Source organism: Octopus bimaculoides, chromosome 3 (genome assembly GCF_001194135.2).
Source record: "Octopus bimaculoides isolate UCB-OBI-ISO-001 chromosome 3, ASM119413v2, whole genome shotgun sequence".
In the NCBI taxonomy this organism is placed as follows: Eukaryota; Metazoa; Mollusca; class Cephalopoda; order Octopoda; family Octopodidae; genus Octopus; species Octopus bimaculoides.
This window is the reverse complement of record NC_068983.1, coordinates 166,034,244-166,057,270: the sequence shown is the minus strand read 5'-3', so window position 1 is coordinate 166,057,270 and position 23,027 is coordinate 166,034,244. Positions and strand designations below refer to the sequence as shown.

At 38.0% G+C, this 23,027-nt stretch overlaps 1 protein-coding gene across 1 annotated transcript in view; it reads right to left on the bottom strand.

Annotated features, from left to right (window-relative positions):
- Positions 1–3,611: 3,611 nt before the first annotated feature.
- LOC106867340 (BLOC-2 complex member HPS3) overlaps positions 3,612–23,027 on the bottom strand; it is a 58,588-nt gene continuing 39,172 nt past the window's right edge. Inside the window, exons 13-20 of the mRNA XM_052966821.1 lie at positions 19,946–20,044; positions 18,477–18,537; positions 14,434–14,468; positions 13,593–13,685; positions 12,206–12,382; positions 10,482–10,730; positions 9,096–9,177; positions 3,612–4,696 (exon numbers count right to left, since the gene is read on the bottom strand). Of these exons, the coding sequence (XP_052822781.1) occupies positions 4,518–4,696; positions 9,096–9,177; positions 10,482–10,730; positions 12,206–12,382; positions 13,593–13,685; positions 14,434–14,468; positions 18,477–18,537; positions 19,946–20,044 (975 nt within the window). The 3' untranslated portion in view covers positions 3,612–4,517. The remainder of the gene's footprint in view (positions 4,697–9,095; positions 9,178–10,481; positions 10,731–12,205; positions 12,383–13,592; positions 13,686–14,433; positions 14,469–18,476; positions 18,538–19,945; positions 20,045–23,027) is intronic.

Below are 23,027 nucleotides of genomic sequence, written 5' to 3'. Positions count from 1 at the left end.
TGTCTTTCCAAGTATAATTGAAGCAAAACAGCTTTAAACAAAAAATAAGAACCGGTCATGAATTGTGCTTTCCAGCAGAACTTTCATTCAAAATCTTAGTCCTTCATCATGGGTTAGCAACCATTATCTTGGCCTGTGCCTCTCAGCCGGGGCTACCTGATGGACAGAAAGACCGATTTTATGACACCCTCTTGCAGACTACCTCATTGACGAATGACAGGGACCTTCTCTTTGTGGCTGGTGACTTCAATGGACATGTTGTACAACATTCAGGGGGCTTCCATGGCATACATGGAGGCTATGGTTTTGGTTCTCGCAATGAGGAGGGAACCAGGCTGCTGGAGTTCTGTGATGCAAATGACCTTATGGTTTACAATACTAACTTCAAGAAACCTGCCAGTCACCTACCGTTCTGGCAGACACACTAACCAAATTGACTACATCCTCGCCAGGAAAAGGGAAAGATGGCTACTTAGAAATGCCAAATTCCAGGGAGAAAAACTAGACTTAGTTGATAGCTTCCGTTACCTAGGTGACCAAGTCAGTAGCGGAAGAAGGTGCACTGAAAGTGTAGCTGCTAGAATAAGAATAGCCTGGGCAAAGTTCAGAGAGCTCTTACCTCTGTTGGTGACAAAGGGCCTCTCACTCAGAGTAAAAGTCACACTGTATGACACGTATACGAACAGCCATGCTACATGGCAGTGAAACATGGGCTGAGGACATGTGTAAGCTCGCAAGGAATGAAGCCAGTATGCTCTGATGGATGTATAATGTCAGTGTGCATACTCGACAGAGTATAAGTACCTTGAGAGAAAAGTTGGACCTAAGAAGAATCAGCTGTGGTGTGTAAGAGAGATGACTTTGCTGATATGGTCATGTGGCGAGAATCGATGAGGATAGCTGTGTGAAAAAGTGCCACACCCTAGCAGTTGAGGGGAACCTGTGGAAGAGGTAGACCCAGGAAGACCTGGGACGAGGTGGTGAAGCACGACCTTTGAACATTAGGCCTCACCGAGGCAATGACTAGTGACCGAGACCTTTGGAAATATGCTGTGCATGAGAAGACCCGTCAAGCCAATTGAGACCTAAGTTCAAGGACTCTGCCAGGGGTATAGCCAGCCCACTTATGCGCACCTTTCCTTCATTGGACACTAAACTCCGCTTGTGAAGACCTGTTGAGGCAAGTGAAATCGAACCAAATTCGATGACTGGCACCCATGCCAACCTCTCCTTCATTGGACACTAAATTCGGCTTGCGAAGACCTGTTGGGGCAAGTGAATTCAAAATTGTGTTGACACCTGTACCAGTGGAGCACTAAGAGCACCGTCTGAGCGTGATCGTTACTAGCGTCGCCTTACTGGCACATGAAAAAACATTTGAGCAAGATCGTTGCCAGTGCCACTAGACTGGCTCCTGTGCAGGTGGAATGTAAAAAACACCATGTTGAGCATGGCCGTTGCCAGTGCCGCATGACTGGCCCTCGTGTCGGTGGCACGTAAAAGCACCCACTACACTCTCTGAGTGGTTGGCGTTTGGAAGGGCATCCAGCTGTAGAAACTCTGCCAAATCAGATTGGAGCCTGGTGTAGCCACCTGGTTCATAGTCACATCATCCAACCCATGCTAACATGGAAGTCGGATGTTAAACGATGATGATTATAACCCCTTGCTCACAGATTTAGAACTGACAGTCTGTGCTGTGTACTTGTTTTAAACCATTGGGTCTCTACAGACTCTTTGCAATATGGCATATTTGAAAACACGGTGCCATACAGAGCGAGACATCGTACTGCTCACACACAGAGCGTTTCGATATGACTAGTACCACTTCCCATCTGTGAGGGGTTAAGAGAAGAGTCATTTATGTTATCCAGCTCATCTCCCATTCCTCCAGTAGTTGGCTGGGAACTGTTTTAGTAATCTTGGAAGATAGAAAAATAACTTTGGCAGGATCTGAACAATCAAAATACGAGGAGTGTATGAAAAGACTTAAGCCTCAAAAAAACAAAACATGGTACAAGACATCTGATGATTTATTTTACAACATAGTCCCCCTCGATGGCTGAACACTTTCTCCAGCGGTGCTGAAGCGCCATGTCCTGGCGTAGAGGTACTCTTTTGTTTGGGACTCCAAGAAACTTCCTACAGCATCTATGGCGTCATTGTCACTGACAAAATGGCGACCAGTCAGGGCTTTTTTCCTTTTTGGAAATAGATGAAAGTCAGAGGGGGCTACGTCTGGCGAATAAGGAGGATGAGGAACAAGATTGTATCCACAATCACGAATTGTTGCCATGGCAACCACTGAGGGGTGGACTGGAGCATTGTCGTGATGAAAAAGGACTCATCTGGTGAGCACTCTCGGCCTTTTTTCTTTGATTGCTTCTCGGAGGCGTTTCAGGTGCTGATAATAATACAGCCCTGTCACGGTGTGACCCTTTTCAAGGCAATAGATCAGCAAGACACCTTGAGAATCCCAAAACACGGACGCCATGACCTTGCCAGCTGAAGGAATGACCCTGGCCATCTTTGGGGTAGGGGAAGATGTGTGCTTCCACTGGTTTGAGTGTTCTTTGGTTTCAGGCTGGTAGTGATGGACCCAACTTTCGTCCATAGTAATGAAACAAGCAAGAAAATTTTCTTCATTGGCTTCAAACAGTTTCAGATTGCTTGTGGACAAAGTGCACCTGGTGTGTTTCTGTTCAGGAGTCAAAAGGCGAGGGACCCACCTTGCAGAAACCTTTGAGAACCCAAGTTCTTTTGTCACAATGTTGTCTGCTCTTTCAGTTGAGATGCCCAGTCCTTCGGCTATCTGACGACATGATATTCGACGATCTTGCATTATCATACCAAGAGCAAGTTCAAGGTCGTCCTTGGTGGTTGCAGTTGGAGGTCTCCCTGGTCTGGGATCATCTTCCACACTCTCCCTGCCACACACTCTCATTTACACAGTGTTTGACTGCTGCATTTGAAGGAGCATTGTCTGTTAAGGTTCTCACCATATCTTCATGGATTTCTGATGGAGTCATGCCTTTCAAATGAAGGTACTTTATGACAGCACGATATTCAGTTTTCTCCATTTTCCTTGTAAACTCGACACTTGTTTATTCAAAAATCTTGAGCAAAAATAAATATCAGACTCATGAAAATGAGCAAGAACACTCCGAAAAGACTGTACTTACCAGAAAAAATTGTTTCAGCTACCTAGCAGCCCCGTTTCTAGGTTAGGCTCAAAACTTTTCATACACCCCTCGTACCAATTGTAGAGTTTTGAGATATTCTATCATTTAGCATTGGTTACAAGCAATCATTATCAGGATTTATCAGATTCAGTGGATGGAAAATACCTAAAACTTGAGACTTTATTCCAGCTGGTAACTATGATGATCTTACCAAGAGATTTATCCACAATAAGTTTAATGTAGAATGAATTCTTGCACAACAGACAACCTACACAGCATCTGGATCCATTTCATCATTATAACAATAGTTGTAATGATGAAAAAGAGAGAAATAGCCTTGAAAGAACTTTTTAGGTCTTGTCACATTTGGACATAAATTTTATACTTGAAAAAAAATTTTTAAGACAAAAGAAATAACAGAAAACAAAATTAAAAAATATGTGAATTTATTCTCAATTACAAATTTGGTTAAAAACATTGTTTAACAATTACTATCGAATGGTGATTATAAAGTGAATAGATTATGTCTGATGTTAAGGTTTGTCCATAGAGCAACATACTAATAAATAAAATTGCATTGTATTAGGTTGTGGTAGCATGTTGAGAGACAGCACGTTCTCTTGACAGATGCATTCAGAAAGTCAATCAGCAGAGAAGTAAGTTGCTAGCCTCTTCTGTTGATTCAAATGAAACAAGATGCAGATTTTTCTCTTCAATTGTTTATTTCTTCTTTGAACAGTCAATACTGTGGAATGTTTTATGTAGCAGAGATATTTCTCAAACAAGTCCCATGACAAAATATAAATAAAGAGAGACTGTCAAAAAAAAAAACTTCTGTTGATGTTAACATTATGGTAGATATTGCACAAACTGCTGCTTTTAATTAAATGTTGATGGTCGATTCACAAAATATACAGGTGCTAGACTTGGAATCAGTCACCCTAACACTATAATCTTTTCCTCAAGGCAGAAAAAATAATGGCCATGAAATTTATTTAGGAATTTAAGTTGTCATGTTTTGGTTTGATTCCATTGTAAATTCTGGTGTGTCTGTGAGACCGATATAAAAAAAAAAAAAAGCAAATCAGTGCAGCTCTTTAAACAAATTCTGCCATGACTGTTAATGTTTAAACATTTTATGTTTAAAACAAAACTCCCTGATAGTTTAACAAAATTAGAAAAAAAAAAAAAGAATCAAATCTCTTTTCTGTTCGTTTTAGAAATTCATTAGAACTGAAGCTCTTGTCTTCATTAACAAACTGTTCATGACTGAATGAGTAAGATTTCTTGAAGAATAGTAGATTTCTTTCTTTTAACTGGGAGAAACTCCAAAATTTAATCATATAAAGTCAAACTTTGGCCTCTTTCTACAATAATTTTTTCAAGTGAGACAAGCTGGTCCTTAATGCAGCATTGGTTAAGATATGGTAAAAAATAAGAAAGGCTTCCATTAGCAGGAACTAAATGCAAAACATCCGATGTCTTCAGCTTCTTTACCATTTCTGAAAGCATATCTTTGAAAAATAAGAGTAAAAAAAATATATTATACAACCAAACATCTTAAATTTGTGTATGTGATCACACAAACAAACAAACACACATATATATATATATATATCACATGGCACTCCATCGGTTATGACAACAAGGGTTCTAGTTGATCCGATCGATGGAACAGCTTGCTTGTGAAATTAACGTGCAAGTGGTTGAGCACTCCACAGACACATGTACCCTTAACGTAGTTCTCAGGGATATTCAGCATGACAAGACTGGCCCTTTGAAATAAAGATACAACAGAAACAGGAAGAAAGTTGTGGTGAAAGAGTACAGCAGGGTTTGCCACCAACCCCCTGCTGGAACGTCGTGAAGCTTTAGGTGTTTTCGCTCAATAAACAACACCTGGTCTGGGAATTGAAACCACGAGTCCACTGGGCCATTGCACTTCCACATATATATGAGGAACAACTATGTAAAAGTTTTATCCTTCTTATTTTGTTTTTTTTACAGTTGGTTTGGATCAATAAAGTTCCTAAATCCATATTTGACATTTACCAAAACCTTTACAGCCACATTATCACAAACTGAATCTATTTGGTGTTTGTTTCTTATAAACTGGTTGAATTTCGGTAGACATTGCTTCCAAAGGTTTATTGATTGTAAGCATTATGCCACAGAGGTCAAAAGTGTTGGTTTGTGTCATGGTCAAATTTTGACAATTAGGATTCTTTTTTTTTTGTCAGTAACCACATGCTAATTTCTTTTAATGTATGTTCGTTAATTTTGGCATTGTTTTACAAAATGAACATGGTTTCCATCAGTAATCTATTTTTGTATGGAATTTTATGAAGTTTTCACCTCTAGTATTCTCCAATCTAATTTTGTTTTATAATGTTGTACAACAGCTCCATGATGTAAGTGCATGGTGAGTTTGTGTGACAGTGTTATACTGATCTGCCCAATGTAACAGAGTCCTCAAAATTTGTATTTTACAGTCAAATTTATAAATCACATTGGACATCCACAGTTTGTTCTCAGGCTTAAATACTTGTGGTGTGTTGTTGATAAGGAGGATTTTGGTGTTTTTGTATATTATTAAAGTTGACAGTTGGGGGTAACAAAGAGATCTAAATCCTCCTTATCAACAACACACCACAAACATTTAAGTCTGAGAACAAACTGTGATTTATAAATTTGACTATAAAACAAAGTTGCAAACTTAAGGACTCTTAACTGTTACACTGGACACAACCAGTTTAACACTCACCATACACTTACAACAGGGAGCTGTGGCACAACATTATAAAACAAAATCAGATAGAAAACTACTGGAGGTGAAAACTCACTTTATAAGATTCCACACAAAAATAAATTAAGTAATGTTTGATTGCAAAAAAAAAAAAAAACCAGTCATGTGACCGCTGATGCATGAAGCTAATTGACAAAAAAATCCTTTGGTGGAAAATCTACAGGAATTCAATCGGTTTATAAGAAACAACACATATACCAAATATATTAAAATTCTGGAGTCACTGTTACTTCTGCTAAATATCAATATATATAAGAATGTAAAAAAAGAGAAAATAGAAAGCTTCTGACAATGCAGAAAGTTTTATAAAATCTTTATATTTCAGGCATAAAGGCCCATCTTCAGAAGAAAAGAACAGTCTGGAAACTGTCCAGTTATGTGGGTTCTGTTAACCCATTGAAATTTCCTAGCATTATGTAGCAGCAGCACTCACTCACCAAAGGTAGGTGTGATTGACGCCCAGAGCATTGGTGCAATCAAACTTCCAACTGTTACTGTGAGCTACTCACCATCTGTAAGATGATATGACAGTGTTATCTTAAAAGTAGTAGTAGTAGCAGTCACCCTCTAAATGTTGCTAGCTGCCTGAGTGTTGGTGTAAACAAACCTCTATCTGTTGTCATAGACCATTCACCATCTGTTGGATGGTGTCATAGGAGCCACCAACTCAACTCCAATCAACTGTTAATTTTTGGGGTTGAGGTGGTGGATAAGCAGAGCCTCTTTTATAAGTAAATTGCCGGTGTTCTTCTCCGAGGCTTGTCTGGAGATGTCTATCTCCTTTGTGGTGTTGCCACATCTGGTTAGGTGTTTGTGGAAGGAGGACATGTTGATGGTGAGATGCTCCTTGATGTGGAGTGGTCGTGTTCTGCTACCAATGTACTGTTTGTTGCAGTTGGAGCATTGTGTTTGTTATACTACGCCCATACGTAGGCACGTATTAGTGTTGCGAATGGAGTAGTTTGTTAGCACGCAGGGCTGCTGTACTGCATGTGACCACCTCGTTGATAGGTGTCTGCATAGGGACAGACTTGAATGGGCTAACCAAATGTCATGTCCTTCCTTGTGGATAACCTTGCAGATGGTGGAGGTGGTCATCTCATTGAAGTGGGGACGACTGGAGTTGAGCTGGTGGCTCCTATGACACCATCCAACAGGTGGTGAATGGTCTGCGACAACAGATGGAAGTTTGTTTACACCAACACTAGCAACATTTAGCGGGTGACTGCTACTACTACTGTTAAGATAACACTGTCATATCATCTTACAGATGGTGAGTAGCTCACAGTAACAGTTGGAAGTTTGATTGCACCAATGATCTGGGCGTCAATTACACCTACCTTTGGTGAGTGAATGCTGCTACTACATAATGCTAGGAAATTTCCCAGACTGTTCTTTTCTTCTGAAGATGGGCCTTTGTGCCTGAAATATAAAGATTTTATAAACTTTCTATTTTCTCTCCTTTTACCTTCTTTGATATTAAAATGTTTCAAGCAAACTACAACGCCCTTATATATATATATATTTGAAGTTAAGCAACAAAAATTCAATAGGTTATAGCAGTACGTACGTTTCGTACAAGCTCCATTTATCCATAAATGGAGCTTGTATGAAACGTACGTACTGCTATAACCCATTGAATTTTTGTTGCTTAACTTCAAATTTTATTCACCAAATCTCTTGATTTTGTTTTTGGCTTTTATCCTACCAAATTCTGGTGCCTCAAGCATTTTAAGTACCACATTTAATCTTTTGATTAAATCTATATTATATATATATATGTACACACGCACACATAAATATATATACACACACACACACACACACACACACACACACACATATATTTATACACATACAGGTAGGCAGATATACAAATAGTACTGGTGATATAAAAAGCACCCAGTCCACACTCTGTAAAGTGGTTGACATTAGGAAGAAATCCAGCAGACTATGGGACCTGGTATGGCCCCTGGCCTTGCCAGTTCCTGTCAAATCATTCAACCCATACCAGCATGGAAAATGGACATTAAATGATGATTATATATATATGAGTCTGCTGGAGTATATCAACTGATCAGCATGTAACTTCCTTAATGACCTTTCACTCAAAATCTTCAAATTGCAAAATTATTTCATTATGTTTTATAATTTGTATTGAATGTAAATTGAAATAATTGTAGGCAATGTTAATTAATAAATTAATTTATATCATATAATCTCTGCATTTCCTTATTTAATAATATTATATGTGTATACACACATATCATCATCGTTTAACGTCCGCTTTCCATGCTAGCATGGGTTGGACGATTTGACTGAGGACTGGTGAAACCAGATGGCTACACCAGGCTCCAATCTGATTTGGCAGAGTTTCTACAGCTGGATGCCCTTCCTAATGCCAACCACTCATAGAGTGTAGTGGGTGCTTTTACGTGTCACCCGCACAAAGGCCAGTCAGGCAGTACTGGCAACGGCCACGCTCAAAATGGTGCTATTTACGTGCCACCGGCACAAAGCCAGGCAGCTAGTGCTCTGGCAACGATCACGCTATATATATATATATATATATGATGATGGCTGTCCACTCGTGACCGAGGAAGACCATTGCCGACCTTCAGGAACATTCTGCGCTCTAGTACTAACTTACATTTTGCATTTACGGCTTCGTTGGTGGCTAATTAATATATATATATATATATATATATATATGACTGACTTTTTTTCTTCTTCTTCACCCTAATCCCCTGACAAAGATGCAGTCAACATGTGGTTACAGTTGAAAACATTTGCTGCTCATTTTATGCCAAACAACAGGACTGAAATTGAAAGCATGTAGCTGGGAAATGAACAGAATAGACATCAATTATATCATTACAGTATTAAGCTACAGCTGGCCATGTCCTTCACACTGGATTACTGGTTAAAGTAGGAAGAATATGTCCTTGCATGTATCACTAGTTCCTTGGTCGTGAAATCCTCTTGATTTGGCGTCTAGATTCTATTTGTTTGTGATGCAATTTGGAACTGCTCCTAAAACTGGCAGATACCTTAGTCAGCCACAATCTAGTGTGTAATAATGACAGTTTAATAAAAAAAAATCTTACCTTGGAATATGGGGTAATAGCGGTTATGTTCTGTGCTATCTTCACTTAATAGCGTTTGAAATTTTTGCATTAAATATTTCCACTGAAAATACAAACAGTTGAGTTATTTTTACAGTTGTACAAAAGTTAGAAGAATAAAAAGTGTAAAAACTGAGCATATATTTTAGGAGTGAGAAGTTGAAGATTGAGGAAGACATGGGATGAAGTGGTGGAAAAGGTTCTTCAGACGCTGGGCCAGACCTGGTTGTCCTCTGTATCCCTTGCCATCTGAGCATTTCTAATCTTGTGGGCTCATGGGTGCTGGTGCCACATCAAAGCACCTGTACTAGTGCTGTGTAAAAGGCAGTGGTTGGCATTTGGAAGGGCATCCAGCCATAGAAACCCTGCCAAAACAGACCATGGAGACTGGCCAGCTCCTGTCTTAGTATCCAATCCACACTAGCAGAGGTAACGAATGTTAAATTCAAAAATATCCACAAATGGCCCACCCTCCTTTCTTTTTCAGCTGGAGTATTCATGTAATATGACAACTAAAGGATTAATAGACAAAATTCATCTGCCGTCACATTATTTACAACAATATCAATAAATCAAATGTTCAGATCAATAAACCAAATGTTTGTTTCATCAACCTAAAACATAGTTTAAGAGAGACAAAAGGCAGAACTTGTGTCAAACTGCTGGCTGCCACAATTCACTACAATAGTTAATCCATTCCAAATCACAATTCTTCATAGATGTACTGTTTATCACTGGTGGGTTTGCTTTTTTTTTTTTAATTTTTTTTTTTAGCATAAATGTAAAATAAATTTGCTGCCACTGAGTGAGAATGCTGGTTTATTGAAATAACTTTTCCCATGGCAGGATTTGATGGATGACCAAGACCTTTGGCATTAGGTCATGCTTGAGAAGACCCATCAAGTCAAGTAAAATCACAGTCATGGCAGATACTGGTGTTATGCAAATGGCACCCGTGCCAGTGGCACATAAAAGAACCCATTACACTCTCAGAGTGGTGTAGTGTTAGGAAGGGCATCCAGCTGTAGAAACCTGGAGTCTGGTGCAGCCTTGGTCAAATCATCCAACCCATGCCAGCATGGACAACAGACATTAAATGATGATGATCCACCATTAATCACCCATTTCTAATATTTCAAAATTTTGTTGGAATAATTTTGGTAAAAAAATGTTATAAGCATCAAAATGACTTCATAATCATAATTGCAAGATGTATTTAAATTAGTTGTTTGTGTAAAAACAAAACAAAAATCAATCGCCAAATTGTCAACCATTATTAATATAAAGATTGGATTGAAAAAGAATAAGAGGTTCGAGTGGCTGCGGAGGTCAATGTAAATGAATGTTGAGGCTAAAAGCGAGACTTACCTGTTCAGGATGAGAATCAAGCATGCTGGCACAAAAATCAGGTAAGATCTGGGGATGATTGGAGAGAATTGAATCAACTGCATCGCAAACATCAATGCTGGCTTTACAAAGAAGATCTAAGGAAACTTGCCATGGAAACGTGATGATAGCCGACTGTGGAGTAGAATCGTTTGCAGTCTCACTTGATTGGATGGCAATCTCAATAGTTTGAAATAAAATCTCTTTTGCACATGGAGAACAGAGAAGAGACTGAAAAGAAATGCAAGGTAAATAATTATAACCCTGGGCCAAGTAGAGCCCTGTAAGTGGATTTGGTAGGTGGAAAAACGTAAGAAGCCTACCAGAAAGATCCTAAGAATAACTGATCAAGTAAGGCCCCTGCATGCAATTGTAACCGAACAACAAATGAGAATGGCTGGACACATACTAAGACTGCCAGAGGAGAGGCTTGCCAAAACAGGCATGGCCTTAAATGCTGCTGGAAGGTAAAAGAAAAAGAGGCCGGTTGAGGAAGACATGGCATGGTACCTTCAGAGAAGACCTATGCAGACTGAACATTACCTGGGAAGAAGTATACCAGTTGGCCAGAGACAGATAATTGATATTCAATGACTACCTGATGTGCTACTCAGAGGCACCAACAGACCGAAAGAAGATTTATTTATATATATTATTAAGTAAGAAAATGGAGAGATTTAATGGATAAAATCAATTTATTAATTAACATTGCCTACGATTATTTCTATTTAAACTCGATACAAATTAGAAAACATATATAACAAGAGCACTGAGAGAGTGCAAACCTCTGCCAAGGCAACACCAACATCCTCTCAATGATTAGCTGGAGATGATTTTTAAAATGAGAATATCTGAAATAAACTCAACTGTTCTCACAAACGAGAATACTAAAAAAATGAACCCGATCGCTTTCAAAAATTAAGTAAAAAAACAGGAAAAATAATCCAGAATCTTGTCCGGTACCTGATCAATCCCAAAATCTAATTAGTTTGTGCTAGTTATGAGGCAAAACATCTCAAAGTTTCATCTGAATCCATCCAGTGGTTTTTGAAATATCTTGTCCATGGACAAACAAACACAACTGGAAACTATACCTCCGCCTTTGCTAAGGCAGAGGTAATAAAATAAGTAAGCATTTTGAAAATTTTGAGTGAATTATGATCAGGGGAGAAGGACATTAACGAAGCCACATGCTGATTGATTGAGACATTCTTAATAATATAGGATATTTATAATATATTTATTGAAGAGATATCTCTTCACAGTATAATATATATTAAACCAGTGTAACTTGGATGGAACCATCCCTATAAGAGGTGTTTATCCTCAAATTCACTATATATATATATATATAATTTAGAGAAAAGAACCAAAGTTCATTAACTCATCCATGAAAATTCACAAATTTTAATTTTTGATAAATTAAATTTAATTAATGGAAAAGTGGACATTAAGATAGTGGTGCTGGTGATTTACTAAGATGTAATTGCTTTAATCAATCAATATTAGCCGAGTTGTTGCAGTCAGGATAAAAGAACCCAATTCATTCATTTTTTTTTTTTGCTTTGTTACTGATAAATTTTGTTTGCTTTCGAAGAACCTACCAAATTGATCAATTTAGCATCAAAATTGTAATTTGCTTTCTAGAATTTATAGGAAATTTTGATGTGAATCTGTTAAACCGAATAATAAAGAAACTAACTTACCTGAAGCTTTAATAAGTCTTCATTACAAAAGTAGCAAGGACAAATGAAAGGCTGAACAGGGGTAGCAGAAGGGGAACGGAAGTAATGACAGGCAGTCCTGTAAGATTTGATCCCTTGAAATGGTGGGAGAAGATCTAACCAAGGATAGCGACAAGCAAAATGACCAACCTCTTGAAGCTGAGAGAAAACAGAAACAAAATACTCGAAATTACATTTGTGAAAATGATAGTTTAAAGAAAATATTTTGGTCAGATCAAACTGAACAGAGACAGAAACAAACTGTAAATCAATGTTAAATGTAAAACCAGCTCCGTGATAATTGGGTTTGTAGTTTAGTCTTAACTTCACTTGAAAGAAGAACAACCAGAAGTAGTTTGTGTGTTTGCAAAGGAATGTTCTTTACCAAAGATCTCTTTGAGCATTGCAGAGGTTGCTCAACATCAGCCGACAATTTGCTTGCTTAAATCCAAAAGGATGCATGTCACAATTAAAATTGGACATCACCAAAGCATTTTTGGATATGTAAATAAGGGTTGTTGAAGTGTATTATAATGAAGCACATAATCTATTGTTTTATATTGTTTTATTGGAACATATTACAATTAAGAATAAAGTCTATAGTTTTTTTAAACAATTTTGTCTCTTCTCTCTGCTTCATTATTGACAATAGATAAAAGTGACTCCTGCAAGTTAAAGACTGTAACATTGAAGACACTATGATAGATCTACGTATAGTTAAAACCCCCTATTATCTACTAATATAGTAAATGGATGGATATATAGGGAGTTAAACCCTTGTTTTATTGATCATTATTTCTGAGAGACAATCAAACAAGCATTTATTGATCTTTATATCACCAACAATCTTTAATCAATTCAAAGAAATGACTATGGTGACAAATCAAAAAATGTAAGTCTTAATGAGTTTCCTGGAAGTTTTCTCAATCCATTGTTATCATCTTCAACAGGATCTTAAAGCTCAATCACATAATTAATCAACAATTATATTTTGTAGCAATCAAATAATAATGAGCTATGAAGATTATTCTTGTTTTAAGACTTTGCTAACAAAGAATAAGTCATCAGGAATTAGACTGTTGCCGCTTTGAACTTTCTTCAGCTGTTCTGTTGAAGTGAAAGATCTTAAAAGAAAAACAAACATCCTGTTATTTATAAAATCTCACAAAAGTTGGATTTTGCAGCACAGTTGACAAAAAAAATTTAAAAAATGTATATAGTTTAATTAATTTTAATTGTGATTCATATTCATTTCCTATAATTGTCAAATTCAAAATCCTAACTTTCTGAAATTAGAAAAAACAAATTCTCCTTTAAATGCAACATCTCTATTTACATATATCTATAAAGGATTTTATTGTTTACATACCAAAGGTTGGTTGGAGGGACTTCCAGTTATGGACTGTTTTATTGGTGGCCTCCACTGAAGAAGCCTCTGCAGATAAATATTTACAAGTTGGTACTAAAATAAAAATAAAAAGAATTAAATTAAATATGTTCTTTTCACTCAAGTTAAAAAAAAAAAAAAAAGGTTAAAAATTTTGTTAAGACCCAGAATATCTCAATTATATTTGGTCGTCAACCAAAATACTGCTTAGATAATTACACCATTATAAACAAGATACTTGCTTTAAAATTTCAGCTGAAGGGGCCACACAAATCCAGTACTTAACCCTTGTTGGGGATTAGATGTGAGCCTAATTAACTTTATTCTATGGGGGGAAAATTTTATTAGCTTAAATTAATTTTTATAAGCACAATGATAAGATGTCCAGCCCTTAAATTCAAATCAAGAGATTCCATCTCTTCCATGGCAATCACAAAAAAAAAGAAAAAAAGAAACAAAGCAGCAACATTAAAGAAATTCTTTAATAATTTTCAGGTTGTGGCATTGAATTAGGTTTGGGGGAGAATTAACAAAATCATGCCCCCCCTCCTCCTCTCCACAAAGCATTGTTTTTGCTTGTTACATTTTTTTTTTTTTCATGCTGACCCAACTTAGATGGCGCTAGTTATATCGACACCAACAGAGAAAGGGAAACACAAATTAGAGGAAAGGTTTTATAAAAGTGGTTTTGTGAAAAACCTGCCATTCCATCTCTTAAAATATTTTAATTCAAGAACATTCTAGTTTCTTCCATTGGGAAAAGTCCATGTTCTCTTATTTGAAGTGGAGGGAAGAGGACGAAGAAAGAAAAGTCTGGACTTACTGAGATTTCTGGGAAAATATCCATTCTCTTCTTATCTGCAAAAAATAACAATAACAACAATAATAATGGTTTGCAATTTTGGCACAAGGCCAGCAATTTCGGGGGAGGGGACTAGTTGATTACATTGACCCCAGATGGGTGGAATAGCATCAAGCATGCTAACGACTCTGCCCTAATAATTTTTAGCACAAGACCAGCAATTTCAAGGCCAGGGGCCACTCAATTACATTGAACCTCCCCTACTTAACTACTACTTTTATTGACTCCCAAAAATAATAATAATAAAATGAGGAGGAGAAGGAAGAAGAATTAGTATTTTTTTTCTCAAATAGATATAAATGCTTAGAGTTTTAAGATTAGTAAATATAAGAGAAGCAACAGAGTGACTGAAGGTCCAAGAGTTTCGTGCATCGTCCAAGGTGCCATGTAGTGGGACGGAACTCAAAACCATGTGGCTGACACACATACATACACACACACAAACACATTGGACAAAACAGTTTTGGGGATGGTCACAGTTAGACTGTTTCATGCATTGGCACTCATCAAAAGTTTGATGCCAACGCATGAAGCTTTTAGTCCTCGAGTCACTCTCTTACTTCTGTTAAATATTAATAAAAACATACATATTTTCTTGTTCTATTTTTCCTGTTTGCATCACCAAACGATGATGATGATTTTTTTCACAAACGGCATTAATACTGTGAGTGAAACTAAACAATCCCATTTCCTTAAATCCCTCATCTTGTGACTACTTAAGAAATAAATTTGTTTTTATTTTCCTCTCATGTAATTCTTTTTCTTTTTTTTTTATCTGTTTTGTTTGTTTTGTAAAGAAATATGTAATTTGATAATGTGCAGCATCTTAGGATTGTCATTAGAAATATTGGTGAAGTGAAATGACTTTATTTGCCACAAACTCTATTCCTCTGCTCTTGATGATGATGACTATGATGATGATGATGATCATCATCATCATCCTCCTTTCTGCTATAGGCACAAGACCTGAAATTTGGTGCACAGCTCATTTTGTTGACCCCAAAAGAATAAAAAGCCAAGTCAACTTCAGCAGGATTTGAACTCAGAGTGTAAGGATTCAGACAAGTGCTAACGATTCTGCTAGCTCAACCTTCTTAATAATAAGAAGTTAATAATTACTGACCGAAGTTTATTTCAATTCTAGATTTTGTTTCAAGTCTGGAATTTCTTTTCTCAATCTCCCATAGATCAACTCAAACGACAGGGTTAGGGGGTGACCATCACAGAGGAAGTTGTCCCATCCACAGCCAGTCTTAAACTCCCTTGTAATGACCTGGACGGCTGAAGGGGAGGGTTTCAGAATTGAGCCCTGATGAATCCCAGCCTGCCATAATCTCTCACAAGCATCATTACTGATTCTCATTTTGCCAACTGTATTCCATTAATGGCTGGAATGGTATGTTCTACTCTTCCACATACCATTCATCTACACCTAGTCTCCATAGCAACCACCCAATTACTGAGTATGACAGTGAAATGGACCCTCTTGGTCGACTGCTTTTTGTGCTGGATGTCAATGATGTTGCCCAATCAGTCTGCTTACCCCTCAATGTCTGGTACCTGGATGACACAACCCTGGGTGACCCAGCTTTGTCTTTTGCTAGAGACCTTCAGCAAGTTATTCCATCCCCAAAACTTCTCAACTGTTCCACATTGGAGGTAATTAATGTGATCTATGGTGAAAAGCCAAATTTTGAGATGTCATACTCAGCATTCAATCTGCTTTGGCAGGGGCTCAGCTGACACTTAAGGATGCTGTCTGCATCTTTGGCTCCCCAATCCTCCCAAAAGCTATAATAAGATTGTCTGGAGACCAAACTTGTGGACTTGTTCCACATGAGCAAGGGATCGTGCCTCATTGATGCACACCCAGTGCTCTTACTATTGAGGAATTGCTTAGCCCTGCCTAAGCTCCTTTTTTCACTACACAGTATCCCATGTCACCATCCAACACTGTGCCAAACTGGTCTGCAATGTCAGCCTTGACAATGCTGACCTGGCAACAGGTCAATCTGCCTCTCAGATTGGGTGGTCTTGGTTTCCAGTCTGCAGTGGACTTGGCACTGTTGGTTTATCTTTCCTTGATCTCCTCCAGCTGTACCCTCATTGTGGAGATACTTCATGGCAAAGCCAAGCCTAATATGGCCCAGGTACTAGAGTCAGCCCTAGCTTATCGGACCACCAATGGGCTACTATCTCCCAGAATATGGATGATCCCAAAATCTAATCAGTTCATGCCATTCATGAGGCCAAACATCCCTGAAAGTTTCATCCGAATCCATCCAGTAGTTCTTGAAATATCTTGTCCATGGACAAACAAACAAAGACAATTGAAAACAATACCTCCACCTTTGCTAAGGCAGAGGTAATAAGAGTAGTAGTAGTAGTAGTAGTAGTAACAGTAAATATTGTAGATGAGGAAGTAACGAGATCTGTAATTAAGCTGATTTAAAATTTGAGATATCAGGGATGAGGAGCTGCCCAGCAGCAAAAATAAAAATTGCACCAGTTATCATCATTGGAGAATGAGGTTCAATTCTTCAATGAGCCATCATACCACCTGAAATGGTTGGACACGTGAATGCTGCCAAATGACTTCCCTCTTGGGAACAACTCAGATTCTTAGGAAGGTACATTGTGCCAATGAAGGAAATTAACAAGAAGAAAAAACAACAAAAACCAGTATACTATACTTATAGTGTATAGAGGTAGCGGCAGCGGTGGCGGTGGCAGTGGTGGTGGCAGTGGTGGTGGCAGTGATGATGTAACTCAGAGCAAAAGTAAAATTACTGACAGCACAAACAGTTTTTCTCACCAGTTCTCTTCACAAAGTGTATCTTATTTCAGGTATAAACCAACTATTTCAGCAAGTAGCAACTGATAGGAAGAATGTCAAGGTAATTAATACTAATTAAACACAAAGGTAGACATATTTTTACCTGTTATTTTCAATATCTTAGTGCTAATTATCTAAGAACAAAAGTTACGCTCGGGTAGTTATCTTAGAGGACAAAAAAAGAGGTTAATATGTCTCACAAGTAGTAAATAATCCAAGGTGTGGCAGAAAAAACCTTCCTTATTTTGCAAAGTCATTAATGTGATTCTAATGATGTTAGGCTAATGGAATGGTGTTTTCGAGAAGCAAATGTTTTACCATTTCTTTCTGTTGCTATCGTGGCTTGAACCAGTGTACACTGTGTGTTTGGTGTTGAAATGTTTATAAAGAACAGAGAATTGGAGAGGGGTATTTTGCCAAACCTTGTATTTACTAGTTTTGCTAAATGGTGACGCCATTCCTTAACATTTTCTAAGCCAATGATGTCTGACATGTTTAAATGGTTTACGATATTTGTCAATCTAAGAAAATATTCTTTTAAATAAACATGTGAACAGCCAAACAACATGGTTCAGATGTATGCTTTGCAACCTCTTGGCTTCAGGTTCAACCTCACCATGCAGCCCTTCTGAAAATGTCTTCTACTATAGCTCTAGGCTGGCCAAAGCTTTATGAGTGAATTTAGTAGATGGGAAATGAAAGAAGAACCTGTCTGTCTGTCTGTCTATAAAAAGCACCTCCATCTCTTCAATTCATAAACAATACAGACATGTGCGTGTGTGTGTGTGTGTGTGTGTGTACCATTGTCTTGACATTAAGTGCTGGTTGTAAACAAGTGTCACCATTATTTGCAACATTCCAAGAAACAGGTCTGGTCATTTCTATTTGTGATCAAAGAACATGGAGAAACAGGTAAGGCTTGGTGACAGGAAGAGCATCCAGTCACAGAAAAACTGCCTCCACAAATTTCATCTGATCCATGCAAGCATGGAAAAGTGGACGTCAAATCAATAATGATGATGATGATGATGTGTTCCTATATGGTGAATGACCATTTCTTTACCTATGACCACCCATCCACCCCACTCCAATCATACAAAACAATCATAAAAACTTGGTGATTGTGGGGTTTCTTTTCAGCAAATTAAAGATCAAATGTGATGCTTACCTTTAAGTAACATTTCCAAAAACATTTTTATGTGTGTATTTTGGTGTATTTCATAATCCCCCTGGATAAACAGAGAAAACAAAGAGGGGAAAAAGGTTTATTTAAGAGAAAACAAACTTCATTCAGCAGTTTTTTTACAATAAAGGAACACCAATTTGTATTTTGTTGAGGCTTAAGACTGTTTACATCAGTTACTAGGTGTCATGTGATGTTAGGAAGTGTCACTAGGTGCCAGGTGGGTTTGGCAAATACCCACAGGATTCATCAGATCAACAATTTAACAAACACTATCGTCAAGTCCGACCACCAGGCAAATCGTGTTTGCAGAATTCCCTATTTTAAATCTTTTTAACTGAAGAAGGTAAAAGATGTATTGAGGAGGCGTCAGAGTGAAATCCAATTCCTGTCAGAGAATCTTGCGATAATGCACTTAGCTGTTAGGGTTGGAGGCTGGTTGAGAATATTCAAGGGATAGAGAGTGCGGTAGAAACACCTCCCATATTTTACACAGACATTGATGCAACTATTGAAGTTAGGCAGATGTTACTGGTGTCTTCATGTTGCTAACGTTTTACTATCTTTTTCTTGGTTACTTTCATAGTTTGAATCGATGTGTTGTTCAGTTCTATATTTAAGAGATGAGGAATTCTGTACATTATTTACATTCGACGGATATTTGTCCTCATCTTGTTTGTTGTTAATAATGATAGTAATAATAATAACAACATCGAAAAATACCTTAGGAATGAGAACCTAGGTTCGAAATTTCCCCAAGACACCTGAAGAAGGCTGGAGGGTATATCAGCCGAATCGTATTAACAAGAAACAAGATGAGGACAAATATCCATCAAATGTAAATAATGTAAATAATGCACTGTGTTGTTGTTGTTGAAATGTATATGAAGAATGGTGAATCTGAGAGGGTTTGTTGCACCCTGTATAACAGACAAACTGTAATAGTAAATACAGATGATCCGTCTTGATTCGAGAGAAGCGAAGAATGTTTGGTCTGCTGGGGTACAACATTTGACTTGGGTAAATAATGTTGAGGACAAGAAATAAGAACAACAACATCGGTCAGTATGAAGCACCATTAACTATAGTGATGGGAATGTACAAAGTGATGAGGTGGAATTGGTGAGAAATGACAAGTTTCAAAAATGCCAAAGCAAGTCAGTGATAACAGGTACCTGCAGCAGGTGTATACCAAGGAAGACTTGATTAAAATTAAATAATATTTGGGAAAATAAGATTTTACAGATGAAATGTCAAACAATCAAAACAAATGAAAAGTTGTTGTATTACAGGAACCGACCAAATCACGGAAACAAAAAAATATTGATTATGATTATAATAGTCATTGTAATTATAATCATCATCATCATTATATAAGATTGCTGAACATATAAGCTATACATACATCTACAATTATAAGGAAACAATTTATGTATATATATATATATACTCACTTGAAGAAGTTGTAAGCAAGCAGTGTATGGTAAATTACCTTGGTCATGGAAACAGACCAAAATCTCTAACAAAATGTCTGCACAACTCTTTCTCAGCAGCTACAAAAAACAAAAAAATCTAAGTCAAACACCAAGAATGCTGCCACATCTAATGTTTGAAATATTGTCTTTTGTTTGGCCCCTAAATCAAAACTTCCAACAAGCATAGAGTTATATTCTGCATCAAATCTATTACACTACTTGGAGAAAACAGATAAAAAGACTGTGGCCTGATAGAAGCAGTCAAATTTTTGTTTTTATTGTTGAAATCTCACCAATATCAGAAGAAAAAGCTAAATACTGATGTGACCAAGTCTGACCCTCGTCACTCTCATAGCTTGTGCCTTTAAAGGACCTTCCTGATCTAAAATACTTTAATTAATGAAATATGTGTCAGCAATTGGCATAATTAAGGATTGTTGTGAGTGGTGATGTTAAGACACACACACACACACACACACACACACACACACACACACACACACACACACACACCTGCCTCTGTATACGTGCATTTAGCTTTGAGCTAAAATCAATGATATTTGTTAACACTCCCCATCAACAAATCATAATCTAGTTCCGTATGTTTCAAGTGGAAACAACAAAGAATCCCTTACTTGAAAAACAGTAAAGGGTTAGCAAGAGGAAGGGCATCAGGCTTGAAATGAATACCTCGAATGTATATGTATTCGTTTGTTTGTCCAATCCATGCCAGCATGGTAAAACAGATGTCAAATAAAAGAACAAATGATATGGTCTTTCCAATTTATTGGCATGAATGGCCATCCAAATGATCAACTGAATGGAATCAGGGGACAAGGAGGAATTCCTGCTTATCTCACAAATAGGTGTGTTGAGGGTCAAATATGTGGGTGAGTGTGTGAGCATCATTATTTAATGTCTCTCTCTCATACACACACACACATCATCATCATAACCGCTTAACAACCACTTTCCATGCTGGTATGGGTTGGACGGTTTGACTGAGGACTAGCAAGCCAGAAGGCTGCACCAGGGCTCCAATCTGATCTGGTAATGTTTCTACAGCTGGATGCTCTTCCTAATGCCAACCACTCCGAGAGTGTAGTGGGTGCTTTTACATGCCACCGATAGAGAGTGTGGGGTTGTCCAATTTTTCATGAATCAGAAAGAATTTGTACCCATAGAGCATGCGTGTGTTTTATGTGCATGCAGGCAAGGTTATGTGGTTAAAGAATTAAGGGTTAGCATCAGGAAAGGCATCCTGGTGTAAACCAACACCTCAGTAACGTAGTCATCTAACCCATGCAGACATGAAAACATAGAAGTGGATGTAAAAACAAATGGATGATTTTTGGTGGACATTGTAGAATATTTCTTCAAATGTTAATTCCAAAAACCCATTATATTTAAGTTAAGGTTGTTATTTCTTGACTCAGTACTTGAAATATTATGCCAAATCACAGTTTCATCATCATTATCATCGTCGTCGTTTAACGTCCGTTTTCCATGCTAGCATGGGTTGGACGATTTGACTGAGGACTGGTGGACCAGGAGGCGACACCAGGCTCCAATCTGATTTGGCAGAGTTTCTACAGCTGGATGCCCTTCCTAACGCCAACCACTCCGAGAGTGTAGCGCCAACCACTCCGACAGTTTCTCACAAGGAAAGAGTCATTCTTGTAAAACCTATAAACACACACACACTGATCCTAGCCATGCATGCCTGGAAGGAGGACGTTGAACAACGATGATGATGATGATGATGATGGTTGTTTATCTTTCTTTCACTTCTTTTTCCAAAACAGATTGATGTTGTTGAAATACTTTGGTGGACATAGACAAAACATCAACTGCTTTGGAAAAAGAAAAAGTGAAATATAGACAAACATCAACCGGTGAATGTTTTTATATATTTTATTAAATATGATTCTTCCGAAATATAACACTCAGTTTCAGCTTAAAATTCTTGCCAGATGGCTTAACACTAACTTATTCTCCTGGTCAAGTGAAATCTGAATTTACATTAAAGCTGCAGGTATTAGGGAAGCCTGCTACAGCCAACCAAGCATCTATTTTGGTATGATTCACCCTTATCCCTGCCCCCAGGTTCACCATTCACTTCAATGCATTCATATCCATCCTCATCTCGAATCATCCTTTGTTCTCCTTTCACAAACTCACAACCTACCTACCCACCCAGCCATCCTTCATTCTCTGTCCCCTTTCTCTCTTTATCTACCTTCTTGTACTTTGAGAAATCTTCAGCCAGGTCTTTCTTACCAGGCCAGACAGGTCAAAGGGCAGGAGGCAAACAAAACCTTAACCATCAGAGGAGTAAACCTCAATGACAATAAATCGAAGCATCAGCAGTAGGGTGTGGATTTAGTTATGAGCAGGGGACCTAACAGATCAGATTCTTGGCTTTGAACTAGCAGGATGTCATGCAGAGGATCTTGAATACAAGACAATGGATGAGACCCTAATATTCCTAGTTAGAGGGAAACTGCAGGACCGCATGGACCAGTGCCCCATGATTCCTATGGTGTGCGCAACCAAAACCCCATAGATATTGTACCATGACTCCTCAATTTCACAGTCCTTTCTTCCTTTTTGGCTGGAGTAGCCATGTTTCTCCTCTACAGCAAGATAATCATACTAGTCCCTCTTTCATACTTCAACCTCTCAACACCAGACACAAAGCCATCACCCTCAATACTGCACCCTCATTTGGTCAAGGGAGCCTTGTCTTGCAAACAACTTGCTGACCTTACAAGTGCTGGGGGCCAGCAAAAAAAAAAAATAAATAATCACCAAATACATTCTGTAAGTGGTTGACATTAGGAAGGGCATCATCATCATCATCATCGTTTAACGTCCGCTTTCCATGCTAGCATGGGTTGGACGATTTGACTGAGGACTGGTGAAACCGGATGGCAACACCAGGCTCCAGTCTGATTTGGCAGAGTTTCTACAGCTGGATGCCCTTCCTAACGCCAACCACTCAGAGAGTGTAGTGGGTGCTTTTACGTGTCACCCGCACGAAAACGGCCACGCTCGAAAT